Here is a 22780-nt window from a genome sequence, read left to right on the forward strand (position 1 = left end):
GGTTGTTTCCAGGTTCTGGCTATTACAAATAGAGCTGCTATAAACATGGTTGAGCAAGTGTCCTTTTTGTGTACTTGAACAAACTTTGGGTATATACCTAGCAGTGGTATAGCTGGGTCTGGAGGAAGCACTATTCCTAGTTGTCTTAGAAAGCGCCAGATAGCTTTCCAGAGTGGTTGTACCAGTTTACATTCCCACCAGCAGTGGAGGAGGGTTCCCCTTTCTCCACAACCTCTCCAGCATGTGTTATCGCTTGAGTTTTTCTCAAGCATACTTTTTTAAAACATATTTTCTGTAATGAAATTTAAAAATACAATGTCTAATAAACTTTAAGTTATGTCCTAAAATTTTCATAAAATTTAGTTTTTGCTGGACTTTATCTTAAACTATTAGTAAGATTATATATCACACCAAGGCAATCAATGAAGGCTCATTAGTTAAAAGGTGAAATTTAGACATGATTTCTAGTATCACTGTATATATGTTGACAGAAGGATTCATTGTTTTAAGTTGCTAAAACATGGTCTTTTGGGAATGATGTTTTCTCTTTCAGCTTAAAAGGACTTTAGAAGAGCTTCAGGAGGCCATAGCAGAAAAGGAAGAGCTAAAGCAGAGGTGTCAGGAACTGGATATGCAGGTATGAACAGAGAAACCCGAGTAGAGAAGAGTTCTCTTCAATTTAAATAACTAAAACTAGTAAAGTGTTTTGAAGGTTGATTTTCATTTCCTGGAAGAGACATCAAAATGATCCTTCAACATTCAATTGGGAGTTTCATAAATACTTGTCTCCATTCAAAAATTGTTGGCTTTATTATTCTTTGAGAATATCATTATACTAATTGGAGAATTTCATGATGAAGATTCAGTTTTGTATGTTATAAAAATGGAAAATTTAATGTATTGTTTCTATAATAATTTTTGAATATTAAATGAAGCAATTTAATGTTATGCTTAGTAATTAATTCATGACCCTCTAATAGAGTGTATATTCTCTCAGATTCAACTACGTGTGTGTGTGTGTGTGTGTGTGTGTGTGTTTGTCTGTTCTCATTGTCATATATATGTCGTATGTAATTACTGTATTAAAGAAACGTGGCATGTTCAAGCATTGGGGCCCACTGAGTAAAGACATAGTTCAGGTATTGCACAACTTCTGGCCTGCAGCTTTAGCCATGTGCTCCAACGATGGAACTTGGATGTATTTGTTAATGAGATCGACAAAATAGGGCCATGGAAGGATTTCATTTATCAAGTAAGAAAGTATGTCTCATCTTACTTGTATAAAAAATAACCTTAATATTTGTCAGTCAACTAGAAAAATAAGCATAGAAGTATGTGTGTTTGTTTATGTGTGTGCTTTGTGTGTGTGTGTGTGTGTGTGTGTGTGTCTGTCTTTCTGTCTGTGTACGTATGCATATGTATGTGTGCATTTTGCATTGCTGCGTATTGAAATCAGGGTCCTGTAAGTGCAGTCTGTGCTGCTGAGATACTGACCTGTACTCCTAGCGGTTTTTAATGTTGATAGTGAAGGCTCTTTTTTTATTCATTTGTTGAATGATGGTGAAAGAGGGCAATGTTTCTGAATCAAGGTGATTATGATAATAAATCAGGATTAAAATGTTAACACTGCAAAAAAAAAAAAAAAGTAAAGTACATGCAATCGCCTAAGTGATTAGAACAGCTTGTTTTGTACCATGATACAAACTCATGTCAGTTAATAAAATCAGAAAGACAGATGACTCTGGAGGAAACACTTGAAAAGCCATCCAGCAGTGTGCCTCCCTGCTTTCTCAAGTGCGGTGTTTCTTCTTAAAACAAAATTAAAATAATCAGAAGAGAGCTTGTGATAACTTTCTAATCAGAATACAGCATCACTGGTATAGTAATTAGCAGTTGTGGTAGATCAATGGGGCCATTGCTGTTTAAGTGCTGCTGTGGCCTCTGGTGGTGCTGCCTACTCTATCTGAGCATAAGGCTAGTGGTATGTCATTATTATGTCAATTATCTTATTATGTTTGTGCAGATAGCCCCATATCTCAAATGTTCAGAGGAGCAGTCCTTGACCTGTATTCTTTCATTGTGTCTCAGTCTGACCCTATGGTGTTTATATCAGAATAAGTCTGTTACATAAATCCTTACATTTCCATTTTCACAGTCATGATCTTTTTATTGTACAATCACTTAGAATTTGTGACAGGTAGGTAGTCACTGAACTATGTGACAAGTGTGGCTGAATAAGTTGACTTTTGAACAGAAAGTTGTTTTTTTGTTGTTGTTATTCACCTAGTGTCATGTTCTCAGCCTATCTGTATATCTCATTTGCATGTGTTACAAAGCAAACTGAAGGCACATTTCATTTTTACAGTTAGATTCATGCATTTGATAGTTACAAAACAGGAATTGGTTCAGGAACTGCACTGATGGAAGACTGGGAGCTTCCAGTGAAGGAGTAGGTTAGAGCCCTGGAGGCTGTAGATGGCTCCGTAGGTAAAGCCTGAAGACCTGAGCTCAATCCTTGGAGCCTATGCAAAGGTAAAAGAAGGGAACTGATTCCAAAGGTGGCCTCTAAACCTCTGGACTCAGGGAATGCCCATCCATAATGTATGTATGTATGTGTGTATGTATGTATGTACATATAAACATACATTTTTTTCTACTATGAACCTAAAATGATAGCTTAGGTTGAGAAAAATAACCACATTCTGAAAATTAGCCTACACCTCAAATTGTATCTACTTTAAATTTAGATTTAGAAACATTGAATTTATTTATTGATCTATTACTCCTATCCTCAGAATTCTTGTTTGATCTATTATTCTTGTTTGATCTATTACTCCTATCCTCAGAATTATAGTGTTGGAGGAATCCTTGAAAATAATCTCATCTGCTAGTTAAACTGTTTGATTCCTCAGTCAGAATTAGAATCGAGAACTCCTACCTCCTCAGAGGCTGTTTTGCTATTGATGTTTGTTTCTCAGGTCACTGCACTTCAGGATGAGAAGAATTCACTGGTCTCTGAAAACGAGATGATGAATGAAAAGCTTGACCAGTTGGATGACTCTTTTGACGATCCAAATACAATGGTTGCGAGGAAGTATTTTCATGCACAGCTACAACTGGAACAATTACAAGAAGAAAACTATAGGTAGTATTTTTAGTAGATATTATTGTTTTATTAAACTAATATCTAAAGTGTCGTAATCAACAGGTGATGATTGAGAATTAGACATGCTTAGAATATTGACTAAAATACTCTAACAAAACTAACAAATGGAGTAAGTGGTCCCTTCTGCAAAGGGTTCAGTCAGGTAAACCAAGTAGAATATGCACAATAAATCAAAAGCATTCAGCGGTATAAGCTATATATTGACCAGAGGCAATAAGAGTTTGGGCAGGGGTCACAGAGGCCTTGGAAAGAGTGCCTATAGAAGTAAATTGTAAATGAAAGGATGCAGATCTTAAGCTAAAAAGATGCTAACATTTTGTTCTTTAAAATACACATACTAAAACCAATAGCCCTAAAGAAGCTAAACACTAAGGAGGACCCTAAGGAAGATGCTTAATCTTCATTCAGAAGGCAACAGGATTGACATCAGAAGCCAGAGAAGACAGGGAACAGGGCAGGAACCTATCACAGGGGGCCTCTGAAAGACTACCCAGCAGGGTATCAAAGCAGATGATTAGACTCACAGCCAAACCTTGGACAAGAGTACAGGGGATCTTATGGAACAGGGAAGAAATAGGAAGATAAAAGACCTGGTTGGGACAGGAGCTCCCCAAGGAGACCAACAGAACCAAAAAATCCGTGCCCAGGGGCCACTGCAGAGACTGCTCCAGCCAAGGACCAGGCATGGAGAGGACCTAGACCCCTTGTTCAGATGTAGCCCATAGGCAGCTCAGTCTTGATGTGAGTTACCTCAGTAAAGGGAGCAGGAGCTGTCTCTGACATGGACTCAGTGGCTGGCTCTTTGATTACCTCTCCCTGGGGGGGGGGGGGGTGCAGCCTTGCCAGACCACAGAAGTAGACCTGATAGGCTAGGGTCAGATAGTAGAGGAGGAGGACCTCTCCTATCAGTGGACTAGGAGAGGGACATGGAGGGGGGGTGGAAGAGGGAGAGAGGGTGGAACTGGGAAGAAATTGAGGGAGGGTGTTACAGCTAGTATACAAAGTGAATAAATTGTAATAAATAAACAACTAGGGCTAGAGAGATGGCTCAGGGGTTAAGAGCACTGGCTTTTCTTCCAAAGGTCATGAGTTCAATTCCTAGCAACTACATGGTGGGTTGTAACCATCTGTAATGAGGTCTGGTGCCCTCTTCTGGCTTGTAGGCACACATGCAAGCAGCATACAGTGTATGTATATATATATAATCTTTTAAAAAAACATTTGTTGAAATAAACAGCCAAAGTTCTGATCTTTAGTAAATCTTGGTTGTTTCTGATGCGGAATTCCTCTGAGATGAATGCTGAGCCTTGTGCCAAGACCTAGAGAACAAGTGTTTTAATTGTACTTCACATATATTTCCATATCATTTCAAACTTGTAAAATAAAATTGTCAGGATATATGGAACTCCTTCCTGTGTGCTTTTTACAGTTGTTTCAGGCTTTCTCTCTTTCTCTCTCCCTCCCTCCCTCCCTTCCTTCCTTCCTTCTTTCCTTCCTTCCTTCCTTCCTTCCTTCCTTCCTTCCTTCCTTCTTTCCTTCCTTCCTTCTTCCTTCCTCTCTTTATTTCTTTTAAAAAAAACCCTTTCTCTGTTTAGCGCAGACAGTATTCATGTAGGTATTCATATTTTTAGCGAGATGCAGATTTTTTAGCTCCTTTAAGCTACAACATGTGTTTACTAAAAGTAGCATAATGTTGATAATTAGGAGATTTTTTTTTCACTGACATGATGTTCCGATGTTCCTATTTCAACCACAGAGCATTTTCAAATGCAATTAGTTGTCTCAATTTCCTTATAACTTTTCCCTATTCAAAATTGAATGCAGAATATTTCATTAGCTGATTAATGCTAAGTCTGTGGCTGTCCTCTTTATTTTGATGCTCTGCTTTGGTCAAGTCAATGTTTGTGTCTTTAATATGTAGTCTTTCTTTTGATTATTTTCTTTTTGATATAGCAGTATGCCCTAGGCTGATTGTCCTTAATTTTTCTTTTTTTAACTTTCATTTGTCTTTTTATATTAATTACAGTTTATTCACTTTGTATCCCAGCTGTAGCCCCCTCCAATCCCACCCTTCCTCCCTCATCTCCTCTCATTCCCCTCTCCAAGTCCACTGATAGGGGAGGTCCTTCTCCCTGTCCATCTGACCCTATCCTATCAAGTTTCATCAGGACTGGCTGAACCGTCTTCCTCTGTGGCCTGGTAAGGCTGCTCCCCTGTCAGGGGTAGGTGATCAAAGAACCAGCCACTGAGTTCATGTCAGAGACAGTCTGTGTTCCCCTTACTATGGTACCCACGTGGAGACTGAGCTGCCATGGGCTACATCTGTGCAGGGGTTCTAGGTTAGCTCCCTTAATTTTTCATAATCTGCTAAGAAGCAATATTTACTTTACATGTTGTATAGATAATTATTTTTTAATATATATATTTTTTCTTTATCTTTGCCAATTTAAAATTTCTTTTAGAGCCAGATATAAATAAGAGGCACAGTGAAAACTCAGAATTATTTACCTTTCATTTGTGTTTCAATATTAACAGCCAAGAGTTACCTTTTACTTTTGTTTTCCTCGTCTGAAGGTGGAATTTAACTATGTTACAATAACTTCATATCTCAGTATAAAGAAAAAGGATGGAAAGTGTATTAAAATTGTTTTTCTTATTTCAAGACTTGAAGCTGCAAAAGATGATTACCGTGTTCACTGTGAGGAACTTGAAAAGCAGCTGATTGAATTTCAGCACAGGAATGATGAGCTGACGAGCCTTGCTGAGGAAACCAGAGCCCTGAAAGATGAGATAGATGTTCTTAGGTATGGCCTGACTGCCATAGTTGTGCTACTTTTAAGTTATTGTTTAGATAATTGGAATGATTTCCAGTCTTACTAGAACTTTTAATATCATCCCTGTGTATTGATCAGTGATTACTTTATTACTTCTGGTCATCATCTCTGCTCATTAATTAGAACTATGGTTTAAAGGTGTAATGTTAAGTTTTTAAGGACAGCTTCACATTAGAACCCATAAACCCAAAATGATATTTCCCTTGAATTTTATAAATGATACATTTTGGAAAATTAACTGGAGGTAAGAATTATGTTTCTCTTAGGAAGGGTTGTCCGAGATATAAAATGTATGCTTAGTGTCCTGTCTATGAGGACAGCTTGTAGGAGTTGGCTCTTTTCCGCACTGTGGGTTCTTGTAACTAAACTCGGGTGTTAGCCTAGAGGGAACCACATTCAGCTACTGGGCCTTAGGTAGGCCTCTGTTGCTGTTTTTATGTGACTTCTTTTTTCTGTTGTAATATCCATTTGAAAAGAAATCATTAAAGCTATTAATTTGGACCTATGTGTTCTATTAAAGTGATTTGATGTTTCAGTTAATTTTTGCTTTAGCCCAGTTGCTCAGGTAAATGCAATTCTAAAGAAAAGTGCTTTGCCAGATAAAGCTATCAAGTGAATCAACTCTGTGAGCATATTGAATAGTTATAACTTTGCCAAACAATACACACAGTTTTTCTGAGAACTGTAGATAGCTCATAATTATTTATTCATGCATTTTGGTACATTGTGCTAAAAGTCTGTATCAAATTTGAAGTATTTTTATATTTGATGACTTTATCACAAAAATAATAAACTTGAAATGGTTTTAGACCTATGTCTTTTAGTGTTTAGAAGATTCATTTTACAGTCCAAAAAAAGTATGCATACATGTTTTATTATTGTAGGGCCACCTCAGACAAAGCAGATAAACTGGAGTCAACAGTGGAAGTGTATCGTCAGAAGCTGCAAGATCTAAATGACCTCCGCAAGCAGGTGAAATCTCTACAGGAGACAAACATGATGTATATGCACAACACTGTGAGCTTAGAGGAGGAGCTGAAGAAGGCCAATGCAGTGCGTGCACAGCTAGAGACCTATAAGCGCCAGGTGAGGGGTGTCTGAATATCTAATTGGTAAAATTACAAGTTTAATGTAATTCATTTGCTTTTTTTAGAGTGATGCAGAAGTTAAGCACCAAGTGTATAGTTCTGTGCTCCTGGTGAATTTCTTCTTTCTGCAATTTTAGTTTAAAGAATGATTAAATAATCTGACATTTCTGCATCCTTCACATTTTTAACTGCTTTCTGATCGCTTCAGGTTTTCTTGTTGAGCTTTTATCGGTTGTCAGTGTTCTGGGACTCGGACAAATGCCAAGACAGTAGTAGAGAATATAGCTCTACCCTCAGATACCTTGTTGCGCCATTTGTTAAACAACCTAGAGAGATAGTAAACTAAAGCCTGCTTTTAACATTTAACGTAATATGTTGAATTTTATGTAATTCTTATTTTGATATTCTATTCTTCTAAATACTTAGGATTAGACATTAATATTAGACATTTTATTTCCAATCAACTTTTCATGTATTCAACCCTGAAAATTTTTGAGTATCATGAACTATTTCCTTTACTTTTTTTTTTTCTTGCCCAAAGGTTCAGGACCTTCACACTAAGCTTTCCTCTGAATCCAAAAGGGCAGATACACTAGCATTTGAAATGAAGCGGCTTGAAGAAAAACATGAAGCTTTACTCAAGGAAAAAGAGGTGATCAAAAATGTTTGATGAGAAATGTATCATTTTTTTAAAGTTTTGAATTGCCATTAACTCTAATCCTTAACCTGTAACCACTAATCTGAACCCTAGTGGCATATTATATTTAGTATTTTTTCTGAGTTCTTGCCAGTTCTTTTCTGTCATTTTGGTTTATTGTAGTTACGGTTATTTTAGCTATCCTGCTGAATGTGAAGTGGTATGTTAATTTTTACTAGCATTTCTGTACTGACTAAAGACATTGACCAAGTATGTGTACCTTATGGCTGTTTGCTTGTATAGTACTTTTTATCGAAGGGCTCTTAACAATCCTTCCCATGTTTTACTTCAATCGTTTCTTTATTATGTAAGGATTTGTTTTTAATGTATTGTGGATATTAAGTATAGTGACAATTTTAGAATCTTGGTTTCTTTAGAAAACAGAAATATAAGAAATACGTTTTTGTTTTAATCTCAGGCATAGGGATATGGGGCTGCTTTGGACGTTCCACAGCAGCTGACTAGGATTTGCCTCGTGCTTTAATAGAGTCATGGTTTTGCCAGCTGCAGTGGTTTTACCAGCTGCAGATAGTTTCTGTGATTGTGTAATATTTGGAATTCTGGGAACTTTTTTTTCCTAGGGCCCTGAGAGGCATGGTTGGTGGTTGTCAGTCATTCAGGGGATTGGATGAGGTTTGTTAGTAGTCATGCTCAAAGAAGAAACAAAGTAAAGAAATTAAATTCAAGGATCTCTCTCTATCCCCTCTAGCCTCCTTTCTCTCTTATATAGGGTTAGGGACAGAAAACTTGGGGATAAAGGGTGGGAATAAGAAGAACCCACAAAGTAGCAAAGACCAGCTACAGTTAAGTCCTTTCTTAGATAACTAATTTTTAGATGTTTTCTCTGATTCTCTATGTTGTCTTTTCATGTTCATAGTGGTCTTGTTTGTAGCAGACATTTTCCATTTTCATCAAGTCACAGTATCTGTTTTTCTTCTGATTATGATTTACTTATTTACTTTTCTTTCACAGGTTTTGTAGTTTGGTTCTTATATGTAGTTCATGCTCTATTTCCTATATGATGTGAGGTAGTGACCAACTTACTTAATTATTTGTAGGCTACTGTCTGCTGTCCCAGGGTCATTTGTTTAAAAGACTTTTCCTCATTGATACTGTCTTGTTATAGGTCAGTGAAGTATGAAACTGCTATGGTGCACTCATGTCATAGGATATGTAACAGAAAGAGCAAAGCCTAAACATAGGACTGTATTAATAATAGTGTAACCACATTGGCACATTGGTCACAACAGTGCAAGGTATTAGTAATATAGAAAGTGGTAGGGTAAGAGAGATCAGGGAATGCAGAGGAACTTGGGGTGGGTTTTTCTATTCAATTTTCCAGTAAGTCTAAACACACCCCCACCCTACAAATAGTCTACTGCTTAAAAAAAAAAAACAAAAAACCTATTTGACCAGAAACATAAGAGCATATATCTTGCCTTTCAGTTCTCTTAGACTGATCTGTATGTCTAGTTCCTGTGCTAGCATCCCACTGTCAGGCGTGGCTGTTGTAACTTTTTAGTTGAGTTTTAAAATTTAAAATTTGAGTTCTGGGCAGGCTAGATGGCTTAGTGGATAAAAGTTGCTGTGTCAAAACTGAGAACCTGAATTTGATCTCTGGACCCCATTTGGTGGAAGGAACTTGCACACGCATGTATGTGTGCATGTGCTCTCTCACACACACACAGTTGCTGACTACTGGTTGTTAAGGGGGTTATAACTGCTGATAAAACAATTTTTTTTGTAGCGACTAATAGAACAGCGAGACACTCTGAAAGAGACAAATGAAGAGCTGCGGTGCTCACAGGCACAGCAAGATCACCTAAGCCAAGCTGGTGAGTCGAATAGATTTAAGTTTGTTTTTCTGATGGTTGAAATATTACTGACACACTCATCGATTTTCATTGCTTAGATGTATCTGCTACAAAAAGTTACGAAAACCTTGCTGCTGAGATCATGCCAGTGGAATACAGGTAAATTTGCACTCATTGATAATCAATACCTGATAGTACAAATACCAGTTCTTTTTTGGCTATCTTTTTTTTTACATTTGCTTGTCTACTAAAGCTTCAATAAATGCTTCATTATTTAGTAAAAGTTTGTGATCATTTAACTGAAAACAACTTTAACTTTTTGCTCCAGCAATTTAAAAAATTATCAGATGTAAAATTTTATAAACTGGCAGAGTAACAGTTTAGTTTTTAATGACCATATCATGTATTGTATTAAAATAATTATTCTGTTTTTTTTAATTCAGAAAACTCTTAATATATGACAAATTAAAGTGAGTAGAGTTGTCAGAGACAGTGGAAAAATTAAACAAAATACAAATGTAGGCAATCTCCCTCAGTCTATCTTTTATCCTGGTTGTTGATGGTGGTTTACGTTTAGGCATTTTATCTGCCCACTTGTAAAATAGACTCTTGGTTTTGGCAAGAGTCAGGTTTTATTTATAAAAACCCAGATTATCCGTTGTTCAGTTTTATTAAGATATACTTCATCTACTTAAAAACATAGTTTGCTGTTGATGCCGTTCATAGACTTGTCACTGTGACACTGAGGCCATCACCATTGTCTGATTTTAGAATGTTTGTCATTACACCAAGAGACCTCACCCAGTAGCAGTTATTCCCCATTCCTGCCACCACCCCCCCCAGACCTCACCTCTAGACGATCAACACCAGTTGCTTTTTATTAATATTTTTTATACAAGGAATCTTATAGTAGGTAAACTTTTGGGAATGTATACCTTTTTTTCCAGAATAATTTAGACAAATAATAATGAAACTCAACTGCATTGAAAAAAAAAATAATGAAACTCTCTTTGGCACATTTAACTTAATAGACAGGTAGTTGTTGCTACAACAATTTAGAAATACAGCTGAAGCAGAATACCACAAACAATGTTCTAAATTTGTTACTTGACTTCTATTAGGTCGTAAGATCATGTGCTTTGTTATTTAAAAAAATGCCTAAAATTCATATGACGAAAGTTTCTTTATTGTAGAAGTTTAGTAATTCATTTCAAGTTATAAAAGTATAAGACAAAAAAAATTAATAAGCCTCTGAGGAGTTTTATAAAATGAGAATTTTTTTATTTGTTGTTGACTCAATCATTATTCTAAAATCAGCTTTTCAAAGGTGTAGAGCTTAATTTTTAGAGTGATGCTGTTGTCATTTAAAACACATTTCATTTGTTGAAAGTAGTTGCTTTGGGAGCGTGAGATTTAGAAAAGGGAGAAAGTATAAGTTCCTATTTAATATGATAATGAAATTTGCATTGCATCTCAATATAAAAAGTATATTATAATCTTTATATAAATCATTAATAAAATTTAAAAATATTTAAAGTATCATATGTATACTGTATTTACACCCTTTCCTGTCTCACTTCTTATTCATTACCTCTCTTTAGTTATCATTGTTATATATGTTTAAACAAATAAATCTTAACTGCTGAGGCCATTTAGTGTTGCTGATATGTGTGTTTTGGTGCCTGACCACTTGGAATTGAGTAAACAGTTACAGGCTCATTTCTGGAGAAGATTGATTCTCTCTCTGCAGCCTTTAATTGCCTGTATAATCTTTCCCTATCCAACTGGTGCTGTCATTGTTCAGGTCTTGTTTAGACAGTCAAAACTTTGAAATTTCATGCATGCAGCTTCCTTTACATATATAAAAGTAAATTTCCCAGCAGATATGTCCTGGTCCTCTGGCTCTTGAGATCGTCCCACCACCTTTTCTACAATATTTCCTGAGACTTAACATGCAGATTGTGCTGTGTGTAAGAGTTGGGGCTGAGCGCCCCACAGGCAGTTGTTCTCAGCATTGTGTCAAGTTCTGGCTTCCTGTAAGGGCAAGAGGCACACTTATCTGTGGATATAGGGATAGGTTCAACATGACACATTTTTATAACATTAACTGATTTAATAACAATATTGAGAATATTTTCTTATTAGTGTACATTAATTTTTTAAATTTATTTTTTTATTAATTATAGTTTATTCACTTGATATCCCAGCTGTAGTCCCCTCATTCTCTCCCAGTCCCACCCTTCCTTCCCCTTCTCCACCCATGGCCCTCCCCAAGTACACTGATAGGAGTGGTCCTCCTCCCCTTCCCTCTGATCCTAGCCTATCAGGTCTCATCAGGACTGGCTGCATTGTCTTCCCCTGTGGCCTGGTAAGGCTGCTGTCCCCTCAGGGGGAGGTGATCAGAGAGCCAGCCACTGAGTTCATGTCAGAGACAGGTGACACATTTTTTAATCCCAGTGCTTTGGAGGCAGGGGCAGGAAGGTCTCTTGAGTTTCGGGGCCAATCAGAGCTACATAGTGAAACCCTGCCTGAAAGAAAAAAGAAAAAGAATGCAGCTCTAAGATCATGCTCATTTTGGGATGTGGTGGTAGTAGAATCTGTCGAGTGGGCTTCAAGTCAAATTAGCAAGATAGAAGTGCCAGTATTACACCTTTCAGGCTGTCTTGCCGGGGTGGTCACTGTGGTTCAATAGCACCACACTGGGCAAGAATACTGATTACGTTTCTTTCTTGGTACCTTTGAGTACTGTAGAATTAGCCTTCATGAAGACTTCTGGGTCAGATCCTGCTGAATTTCCCTTAAGCTCAAAGTGCCTGGTGTCCTTCACAATAGGGACCTACTTTCAACCTTCGAGAGGCAACAGAGTGCAACTGCAGCGGCCTATACTGTTGTAGATAAACACAAAATTATCCTCCCACCTGAAAAGATCTTTAGTGTATTTATCCCTCCTCTCTCTCTCTATGTTTCTCTCTGTGTGTCTGTCTTTTTCTGTCAGTCTCTCTCAGTATTGTGCTATTCTATTCCTCCCAACTTACTTCTCTCCCCGTTTTCTCCATTTACTCCATTATAGCACCTATAGCCTGCCATCCCCCTCTCTAGAGTTTGTGCCTTCCACAGTCTCTTTACTTTCCAAATGTCTGTGGTTACTCCAGGTTGATACTCACTCCTGGAGATTCAGAGCTGGGAACCACAATTAAGACAAATAGAGCATTTGTATGTCTAGATCTGTGTTACCTCAGCATATTTCCGACTCTTTACCTGCTAATTTTATGATGACATTTTTCTTTACAGCTGAATAATTTCATAAAGTGAAAAATAAACTACTTCTTGGCATATGCCCCAAGGACTGAATATCACAATAGCTAAGAAATAAAAGCAACTAAAATGTCCTTCAGCTGGTGAATAGATAATGACATATATACAAGAGGTTTTTTTTTTAAAGAAAAAATATGTAGAGACTACTGATCATAAGAATGTATTTAAAAATTTTGATTAGCCAGTCATATTGTTTAGGTATCATTGGTGAAGCTTTCCTGTCATCTCTAGGAGATACAATCTCACAGCAGACCTTTTGGTCCTCTTTTTTTTCTTTCTTTCTTTCTTTTTTTTTTTAATTAATCACAGTTTATTTACTTTGTATCCCAGCTATAGCCCTCTTCTTTATTCCCTCCCAATCCTACCCTCCCTCCCTGCCGCTTTCCAAGTCCACTGATAGGGTAGGTCCTCCTTCCCTTCCATCTGACCCTAGCTTATCAGGTATCTTCAGGACTGGCTACCACGTCTTCCTCTGTGGCCTAGGTAAAGGAGCTAGTCATTGAGTTCATGAAACCAGAGAGTTGGTGGTGGGGAAATCAGCATTTGAATTAACATTTCCCCCTTTAAGTCCAATAAAAGGCTCCTTTTCTTTCAGTAGAACAATAATTATGAAATTATGAAAACTGTTAGGTAAGATCTACACGTGCAATGTCTAGTCCATGTGTATTTAGCACATAGAGAGGGTATCTTAGGAGAAAGTGTCTGATTATCCTATCTATATTGATAAGTTTAAAGTTCTATACCTAAATTAACTTTTATCCTTATTGGTATTACCTATATAAAAAGATTCTTAATTTCTCACAACTTAATCTTAAATGTGATACTGTAAATATTTGGTTTTCAGCCCCATCAGAGACTTGAGAAGGAATAAAATTAGTTATGAGAGTAAATAGGAAGTGCATGTTAGCAGCTTCCAAAAAATAAAAAATTGACAGAGATAGTTTGCTGCTGAACAGTTAGTCACCCATAACTCTCTATAACGTTGGAGCATCATCTTCAGCCTTCTGGCTCAGAATATTTTGACAGACATATACAAGAAGCAGGAACTATTTAGGACTTGCTTACCCTGTCTTGGCAGAGTTCGGTAGTCAACTTGTCCTGCATTTAAGCTTGCCTATTTTAGGCAGAATTTGTCTGTTGTGAAGCGAGGGTATTTTCTTACCTGAGTGGCTTGTTTGCCACATTTGAAGCCATCTCCATATGGAGGTTCTTCGATGCTCATTATCTTCTTTCAGGTAGGCGGGGTGCTGCCAGGAAATGACTTGTCTCATTGTCAAAGAATCTTTAAAATAATAATATTTTAAATGTCATATTCTGTAGGTCTCTGAAGTTTTTGAAGACTACCTATCTTTATGTAATCGCTTTGTAAACAAAATCATATCTATCTGTTAAACCTATAATGTATACTCCTGTGATAAATTAGACTAGTGTCTGACATGACTATGAGTTGAATAACTAATAATTAACTTGCATACCTAATATCCTAACCACCTTTTAGTAATAGTTTAAAAGTATTAGAAGTAACCTTTACTTTCTATCAAGATACTGAAGCTTATACCAATGTATTAAAAATACTTATTTTTGCATCAATATGCAAAATCCTATACCAAAGTTAAAATTAACCTTATTTGGGAATAACAAAAAAACCTTAAGTTGAGTAGATTCAATAATCTACCCTTTTTATATTTCTATAAAATATCCCTGTATATTCCTTGTTTTACTTTGAATAAGACCGTTAATAATAAACATCTCCCAATGACAAAAAAATTTCGTAGCTATAGCAAACAACCAAAAAACATACCCAACCCCCTTTAAAGGAAATTGGACGCCGGTCTCATGAGTTTCTTCTAGCTGACATTGTGGACATGTAGAAATCCTGTAGGGGGCCCAAATAAAAACGGTTAATTAAGCAAGCAATAACATTTGTGGTCCAGTAACATTTGAATGTTGAGAAGTTTCAGGATTAATAAAAGTCCTTTTTGGAACAGTCTAAAATGCTGGACCAGTCGTTGGGCGCCATTTGTTGTAGGAGTTATTGATATTTACTATTGTTTTATCTTCTTGTAACGCTGCTGTTAATCCTCAGCAGCTATATAACCAAATCAACACACAGAGACTGGGTTTTTAGTTAACCTAGAACAAAATGCTGGGCAATATTTACTCCCTCCTAAACCTCCAAGCCCTCAGTTTCCTAACATTTAGATTTCCCATATTATACTTGCTTTTTGTGAAATCTTAGTTCTGGTTCATGCTCCACGTCCTCCAAGATCTCTCCTCCAGCTCTGCTTCTGCTCTCCTCCTCGAGCTGCTCCTCCTCCTTCCTGTTCTCTAGGTCCTCCCCTCTTTCCTGTCCTCTGGTTCCTCCCATTGCACAACATTGTATCTAGTTGCTTTATTTGTGTCCTGTTTACACAAGAGTTGAGACAGGATGCTTATAGTGAGTATCACAATGCAATATCCAGATTGAAACCAGAGAGTTGGGGGTGGGGAAATCAGCATTTGAATTAACAAGGGTAAGTCATATACATTTTAAAAGAACATTACACCAACAGCAGGGGTAAGAACATTACACCAACAGCAGGGGTTCTAGGTTATATCCATATATGGTCCTTGGATGGAGAAACAGTCTCATAGAGGACCCAGTGCCCTGATGTATTTTGTCGTTGTGGAGCTCCTGTCTCTCTCAGTCATAGTAACGCCCACTTTTATCTTATGATTCCCAGCACCCTGCCAAAGGTTTGGTTATGAGTCTCTGCATCTGTTTTGATACACTGCTAGATAGAGTCTTTCAGAGGCCCTCTGTGGTAGGTTCCTGTCCTGTTACTTGTTTTCTCCTACTTCCCATGTCCATCCCATTTGTCTCTCTAAGTGAGGATTGATCATCTTTCTTGTTTATTTTCTTTAGGGGCACATATTTTAGTGTGTTTATCCTATTTGATAGGTCTATATAAGTGAGTATGTACTATGAGTGTCTTTCTGCTCCTGGGATACCTCACTCAGGATGATCTTTTCTAGTTCCCACCATTTGCCTGCAAATTTCATGATTTCCTTGTTTTTAATTGCTGAGTAGTATTCCATTGTGTAAAAGTACCACAATTTCTGTATCCAATTTCTGTATTCTTCTGTTGATGGACATCTGGGTTATTTCCAGTCTGGGTATTACGAAAAAAGCTGCTACAAACATGGTTGAGCAAAGGTCTGTGCACTGGCTATCTGAATGGAATACTATAGCCAACCTTTCCTAGGTGAGCACTGTATGGCTTATGAATTAAATATGAAGATGGAAGCTCCCATTCTAGATTTGTGCATAAATGTACATTATTCTACTTCATATGCTAATTTTGTTTTCTCCATTAAAAAAAGTTTGATAAGGGAAAAAATTTAGGTAAACTGTTTTTCTATGTTTAATTGTATAATCCTAAGATTATACTACTTTTCCTGAAGTGCTTAAATTTAAAAGTGAAGCTATATTTGGTCAGGATTCGCATAACTGTTTAATGGTATATCTCATGGTTCTTTACTGTTAACCTTCAACAGTTTTACTTTTGATGTATGACCTTGAAGAACATAAAACATTTAAAACTTTCAAAGTTTCGATCATATTTTAAAAGTGGAGCTATTGATTAGATGTGAATTCCTTTAAAATAATATGGTAGTTCCAGTGAACAGTTTAGCGGGCTAAGGTGTTCGCTACCACCCCTGTCTACTTGATTTTTTCCCTTGATCCACATTTTGAAGGAGCGAACTGATTTCACAAGTTGACTTCTGACCTTTTCATGGATACTGTGGAATAAATATACTTACTTACACACAGAAAATAAGTAAATGTAGCAACAATTTAAAAAGAATGTTGTGAATTAACTGAAAAACAAAATTACTTTTTAACATTAGAGAGGTGTTCATTCGACTCCAGCATGAAAACAAAATGCTTCGCCTGCAGCAGGAAGGGACAGAGAATGAACGCATCGAGCATTTGGAAGAGCAGCTGGAACAGAAACACCGGAAGATGAATGAGCTGGAAACCGAACAAAGGTGACTATTGCGTTAGATGTCATGGGACCTGATTATGTAAAAGTGGGAAACAGTGCTAGGTCGGAATAAATCGCCAAGCAGATGTTTCTCACCACTGTAATACTTATTCCATGAGTCAAGGGGTTTAGTTCAGTGATAATATCACAAAGTATATGAATGATGTGTTCACCTTAATAGTCATGGTTAGCCAGGCTATTCTTGAATTTCACTAAATATTCTTACAATTGAAAGAAAACAAATGAGTAAATAATGGTTTGACAGCTTCTACAGTTGAGTGTATGCATAGGGCACAGATTGTATAGTCCAGTTTTAAAATATTTTTTCTAAATTTTTATTTATTATTTGTTACAATTTATTCACTTTGTATCCTGGCTGTAGACCCCTCCCCTTCTCCTCCCAGTCCCACCCTCCTTCTTCTCCTCCTCCTTTGCCCCTCCCCTAGTCGACTGATAGGGGAGATCTTCCTCCCCTTCTATCTGACCCCCTAGCCTATCAGGTCTTATCAGCACTTTCTGCATTGTCTTCCTCTCTGGCCTGGCAAGGCTGCACCCTCCAGGGGGAGGTGATCAGAGAGCCAGCCACTAAGTTCATGTCATAGACAGTCCCTATTCCCCTTACTAGGGAACTCACTTGGAAACTGAGCTGCCTGACCCCAGGGGTCTAGGTCCTCTCCATGCATGGTCCTTGGTTGGAATACCAGTCTCTGCTGGACCCCGTGGACCCAGGTTTTTTGGGTCTGTCTTGGTCTCCTTGTGGAGTGCCTGTCCTCTCCAGGTATTTCTCTCCCTTCTTCCATAAGACTCTCTGCACTCTGCCCAAAGTTTATGAGTCTCGGCATCTGCTTCTAGATGCTCCAGGAGTGCAATTGGTTAGTGCGCGGTACTTACAGAACAATTTTTAAAATTCTTAAGTTTTATTTAATTTCAATAATGTTATACGAAGCAACGCCTAACACAGATCAAAACCTACATTTTTAAGTAGAATAAAATGTTTTACTAATGTTTATATTGGTGAGCCAAAATTTCTCATAAAATTCACTTATATTTAAAAAATATTGGTCATTTTTCAATCTTGGACATAGAAATAGCATTTAGTGGTAGAATACAAACAATGCAATATTTAAAACATAGGCTTTTTTGTGTGGTCAATTAGAATTCCTCCTCTGCCTAACTCAGTAACTGTTTCTTAAATTCAGGTTACTTAAATTGAGACTGTGTTCGGCTGTAGCCATAGGGAGAATCTGAGTAATGTGTTTGCCTCAGATAGTGTGCTTCCCTGGCCCCACTAGTCCTTAAAATCTTGCATAATCATAAACAAGCATATAAAAATACTTACATCTGTCTTTTACAAATTTTCTGTTAGAATCTTCCATAATAACCTTCCTTCTATGCTTTATGTCAGAAACTGAAGCATAGGCTTCCCACATCTGCGCAGGCAAGCAAACATTTTCCTGCTGAGCTATTTCACCACCATCATAAGTAATAGTTACACATAAGCACTTTGGGGACAGGTTTAGTTAAATCCTCACTGTGTATTAGTACTTGTGATTATTTTTCTTATATTAATATTTTTTTATTTTTAAATAATTTTATACATTCACTTGTATCCCAGCTGTAGCCCACTCCTTCTTTCCCTCCCAATCCTCCCCTCCCTCCCTCCCTCATCTCTTCCCTGCTCCCTTCCATGTCCACTGAGAGGAGGTGGCCTCCTCTCCTGTCTGGCCCTAATTTATCAGGTATCTTCAGGATGGTTGCAATGTCCTTATCTGTGGCCTAGCAAGGCTGCTCCTCCCTTGGGGGTGGGGGGAGGGGGAGCTCATGAGTTCATGTCAGAAACAATTCCTGTCCCCCTTACTAGGGAACCCACTTGGATACTGAGCTACCATGGGCTATGTCTGAGCAGGGGTTGTAGGTTATATCCATGCATGGTCCTTGGTTGGATAAACAGTCTCATAGAAGACCCCTGTGCCCAGATATATTTGGTCCTTGTGGAGCTCCCCGTCCCCTCTCTTTTCCATAGATACGGACATGAAGATAGAGAGGGTCAGAAACTTACTGAAGTTAAATAGACAGCTTATAAGCTCACTATGCTTCTGTTGACCTGATGGCTGAGTGTCTTCTAACTTACCTCACTAAGAGATGATACTGGTACTCACTGTAGAGATAAGGTGTAGCTTAATTTGCTCATCTAGCTTTTACCAGATCTTAAAGAGACCCCTGGGGTTTCAGACACTTGAACCTTGTGTTCTGTGAGTAAAATAGGATACATTTGACCTTTCTGAAGAGAGACTTGACTGTTGCTAACAGTAAACATGCTACCTTTCAGCTTTTAATGAACTGATAAAGAATGATTAGACATGTGACTACATTCAGCATGTGAAAATATATACTTTAAGAGAGGAGTTCTTTTTAAGTTGTTTCCTCAGAAATAACATCCTGTTCAACCTATTGTACTTGTAACAAATAATCACCTTGCACTTATTTCTGCTACCGTTTCCATTAAATGCTGGAATGGATTTTTATAGATCCCTATATGCTTGGACTTTAAATGTGAGTAGATAAATGACAACTCATGTCACACTAGGTTGAGCAAAGAGCGCATTAGAGAACTACAACAGCAAATTGAGGACCTCCAGAAGTCGTTACAAGAACAGGGCTCCAAGCCTGAAGGTGAAAGTGTGAGTAACAGAGTCCATAACTTGCTCTCTGTTTATTCTCTGAGAGTTTCTGCCATCCACTTATCTGTATTTGAAATGCCACCCTTCTCAATTAAGGGTACCTTTAAATACCGTATATATCTGCATAACAGATGCAGTGATTTTTTATTTTTTATTTTTGTCAACTAGAGGTCTAATAGGGGTTATTCATATAAATCATCAGGTGATTTCTGTCCTGCTCAGCTCAGCATCTATACTTAAGTTCTTTCTAAGTCTTGACTTAAGAGAATGATACACTTTGAAACCTAACAGATCTTTTGGAATTTCACCAAGATTGGCCTGAAAAAAAGCAAAATGTGAATAATATTCAGAAATGAAAAAGCTTTCTAATAGGAAAATAGAGAACAAAAACAAGTGATTTCAACTAATAGTCATCCAAGAAACTATAACACGTGTGAAGGACATTGACACAGTTTTGAAGATGCCATCCCTGTTGCTTCCCCTCTTACATACCATCTCAAAGCCTTTCAGACAATGTGGGCTGAAGTAAGACTTGAAAAAAATGTAGATTTAATATGAATTTTGACATATCTAGCAGTTATTCTGTACTTTACTCATATATGTTGGAAGAAAAGAATTGAGAGAGAGGTAGCTGATTAAAAGAAAAGAGACTTGAATGTGTTAGCAGATGCCAGTTGATAGAAAATGGTGGTGGGGGAAGAAACTGCAAAGTAAGGAGAGATGGAAAGGCATACTGAAAGGGCTGCATTTTCTTTCTGTCTTTTGCATACTTTATATGGTTTTCTCTTTCTTCCCTGGGGACTTGGAACATAGAAGTCATCTTATGCATGGTGGCATCTCATATGCGCATATATACGGTATTGTACCCTCTTTAATACAGATCTCGCTATGCCGCATTAGGGAATACTTTTAAGATGGCACCTATACAGGGGACTACATTTTGGGTTGCAGTGTTTTAAAGATTTATTCCTTTATCTTTTGTTTTTAATTCATTGATGTCCACATTTATCATATTGTGTATTTTAAACTTTGCAGGTACTTTGTAAATGCAGAACTGCTGTTAAGATTTTGAGTATTACTTTTAAAAGAGGAAACTTGATATTTTAAATTTGTTTTTGACAAAAAATCCAGTTGCCCCATTTTAATGTTGATATGAAAGTACTTTCATTTACAGTGATAAAGTTTTATAAGATAAACAGTAAAATCTGAATTTTTCAGTAGTTGTTAATTTAGGTACTGAAATGTTTGATACTCCTCAATATATCACATCCAGCTTGAATTTGCTATTTTTAAGTTCAAGTTTAATTTTTACTGTATTCAAAAACAAGCAGAATTTTCCTTTGTTACTGTTTTTTTTTTTACTTCATTTCCTATTCTTATTTCCTTTACCTTTTGATATAAAAATTATACCTAAAATCTTAGGTTTTAGAAATTGTGCTATTACAAGTATGGGTTTTGAAGACTATTACTATTTTTATATTACATACCTTTAAAAGAGGTGAAGAGACTTAGATGTTTGGACAGTTTACGCATCGCAAATGAGTCATCTTAACAGAAAATATTTTTAATTTTATAGTCCAGCAAACTAAAGCAGAAGTTGGAAGCTCATATGTAAGTAAAACTGATGTTTGATTTCAAAGGGGAAGGGTTATAGAAGCTTCTGGAAAATGTCCTTTTCTGACTTGCTAAATGAATGCACAGGCTCTGATATTGTCAGCCTACTTCATCACTACTACCGAAATCAAAAGAAAACATGTTCAACTGCTCATGCCTGGCAGCCAGCCCTACGCCTCATTTTTAAAATACCATGTAACATATTTAACCAAGTAGCCATTTACCACCTTGATGATGTGCTGCTTAGCCTATAAAGCACTTCCTTCCACTTGCACAGGAAGTGGAGTTGCTGATGGAAAAGACAAAGGGTTTTGGAATGCAACACATGTCAGGTGCATTAACATCCTCACAGCAATGTCTGTAGTTAGCCAAACACATTCCCATTTCACTATGGGAAACTTAACTGTCAGATTCTTGTTCCAAGTCCTAGCATTACTGTGGAGAAGAATAGTTTTGATCCTTAGGTCTGTTTGACACCAAGCTTCATGCTGTCTCCACTATTCAGGGAAAAACTAACAGAAGTCCATGAAGAATTACAGAAGAAACAGGAGCTCATTGAAGACCTTCAACCAGATATAAGTCAAAATGGTAAGTGTTTGTTAAAATGTGGATCAGACTTCTCAGGATCTGCCCTTTTAGGGAAGGAGATAAAAAAATAGGTTTATCTTTACACAGGATGTAGTTATGCACATTGCATAAGAACCATACTAATTTTTAATGCTAAGTTCATTCGCATATGATATAATTTTAAAGCAAAAACAATTTAATAAGATGAACTGATTGATATAAAGGAGTATCAAACATTATAAATTCTAGGCAAGTTAATACTATAGAACTGAGTAAAATAATTTCAGGATGGATTAAAATAAACTTCAAAACAAAAGTAGTATCTTATTTCCTTTTATGTGAACAATGTACTTTGTTTCTGTAATGCTTGCTGAAAAGGACAGAAGTAGCTAGGTTATAGACAGTGGTTGAGGATACATTACTTGTAGTTCAGAAGTTTTAAATAAGAATTAAATTAAAAAAAAGGAAATTAAAGGCTTTTTTGGAAGCTTTTTTATCAGTCATTGGAAAATAAGTTTGATAAATACAATTTTTGTGTGTTAAAAAGTCAAGTGTTTTAAATATGTTTTAATTGGTTTGATTTTATTCTCATAAATAGTCCAAAAGATCACCGAACTTGAAGCTGCTCTTCAGAAGAAAGATGAAGACATGAAAGCGATGGAAGAGAGATATAAAATGTACTTAGAGAAGGCCAGAAATGTGAGTGACACACCTACTCAGTCGAATCCCTTGTGCCTCCTGTTGTAGTCATTCCTAGTTCTGATTATACTACAGGTCTATGTCTGAATCTAGTCAGTTTGTTGTCCTCTGCCTTGTGCCTTGCCTGTCAGGTTTCCGGAAGCTTCTATGTGATTCCTGTATACTCAGTTTCTCTCTAACTTAATGTCAGGTAAATGTGACCTTAGGGACAGCTTCAACATCAGTAGTAGTGACCGTAGTAAAAAAAAAAGGGGGGGTGCTCTGTTACAAGGTCTTT

General features: G+C 37.0%; 1 protein-coding gene across 3 annotated transcripts in view; it reads left to right on the top strand.

Annotated features, from left to right (window-relative positions):
* The window catches only part of Hook1 (hook microtubule tethering protein 1), a 70148-nt gene that overhangs the window by 40640 nt on the left and 6728 nt on the right, over positions 1-22780 (top strand). For all 3 annotated transcript variants that reach the window (XM_021656666.2, XM_060365899.1, XM_021656665.2), the window contains 12 exons: positions 554-637; positions 2979-3145; positions 5830-5970; positions 6885-7086; positions 7630-7740; positions 9533-9620; positions 9698-9758; positions 16806-16946; positions 19530-19623; positions 21200-21234; positions 21743-21825; positions 22403-22503. In XM_021656666.2, the coding sequence (XP_021512341.1) occupies positions 554-637; positions 2979-3145; positions 5830-5970; positions 6885-7086; positions 7630-7740; positions 9533-9620; positions 9698-9758; positions 16806-16946; positions 19530-19623; positions 21200-21234; positions 21743-21825; positions 22403-22503 (1308 nt within the window). The remainder of the gene's footprint in view (positions 1-553; positions 638-2978; positions 3146-5829; positions 5971-6884; positions 7087-7629; positions 7741-9532; positions 9621-9697; positions 9759-16805; positions 16947-19529; positions 19624-21199; positions 21235-21742; positions 21826-22402; positions 22504-22780) is intronic.

The sequence above is a fragment of the Meriones unguiculatus genome, chromosome 12, assembly GCF_030254825.1.
Source record: "Meriones unguiculatus strain TT.TT164.6M chromosome 12, Bangor_MerUng_6.1, whole genome shotgun sequence".
Classification (NCBI taxonomy): Eukaryota; Metazoa; Chordata; class Mammalia; order Rodentia; family Muridae; genus Meriones; species Meriones unguiculatus.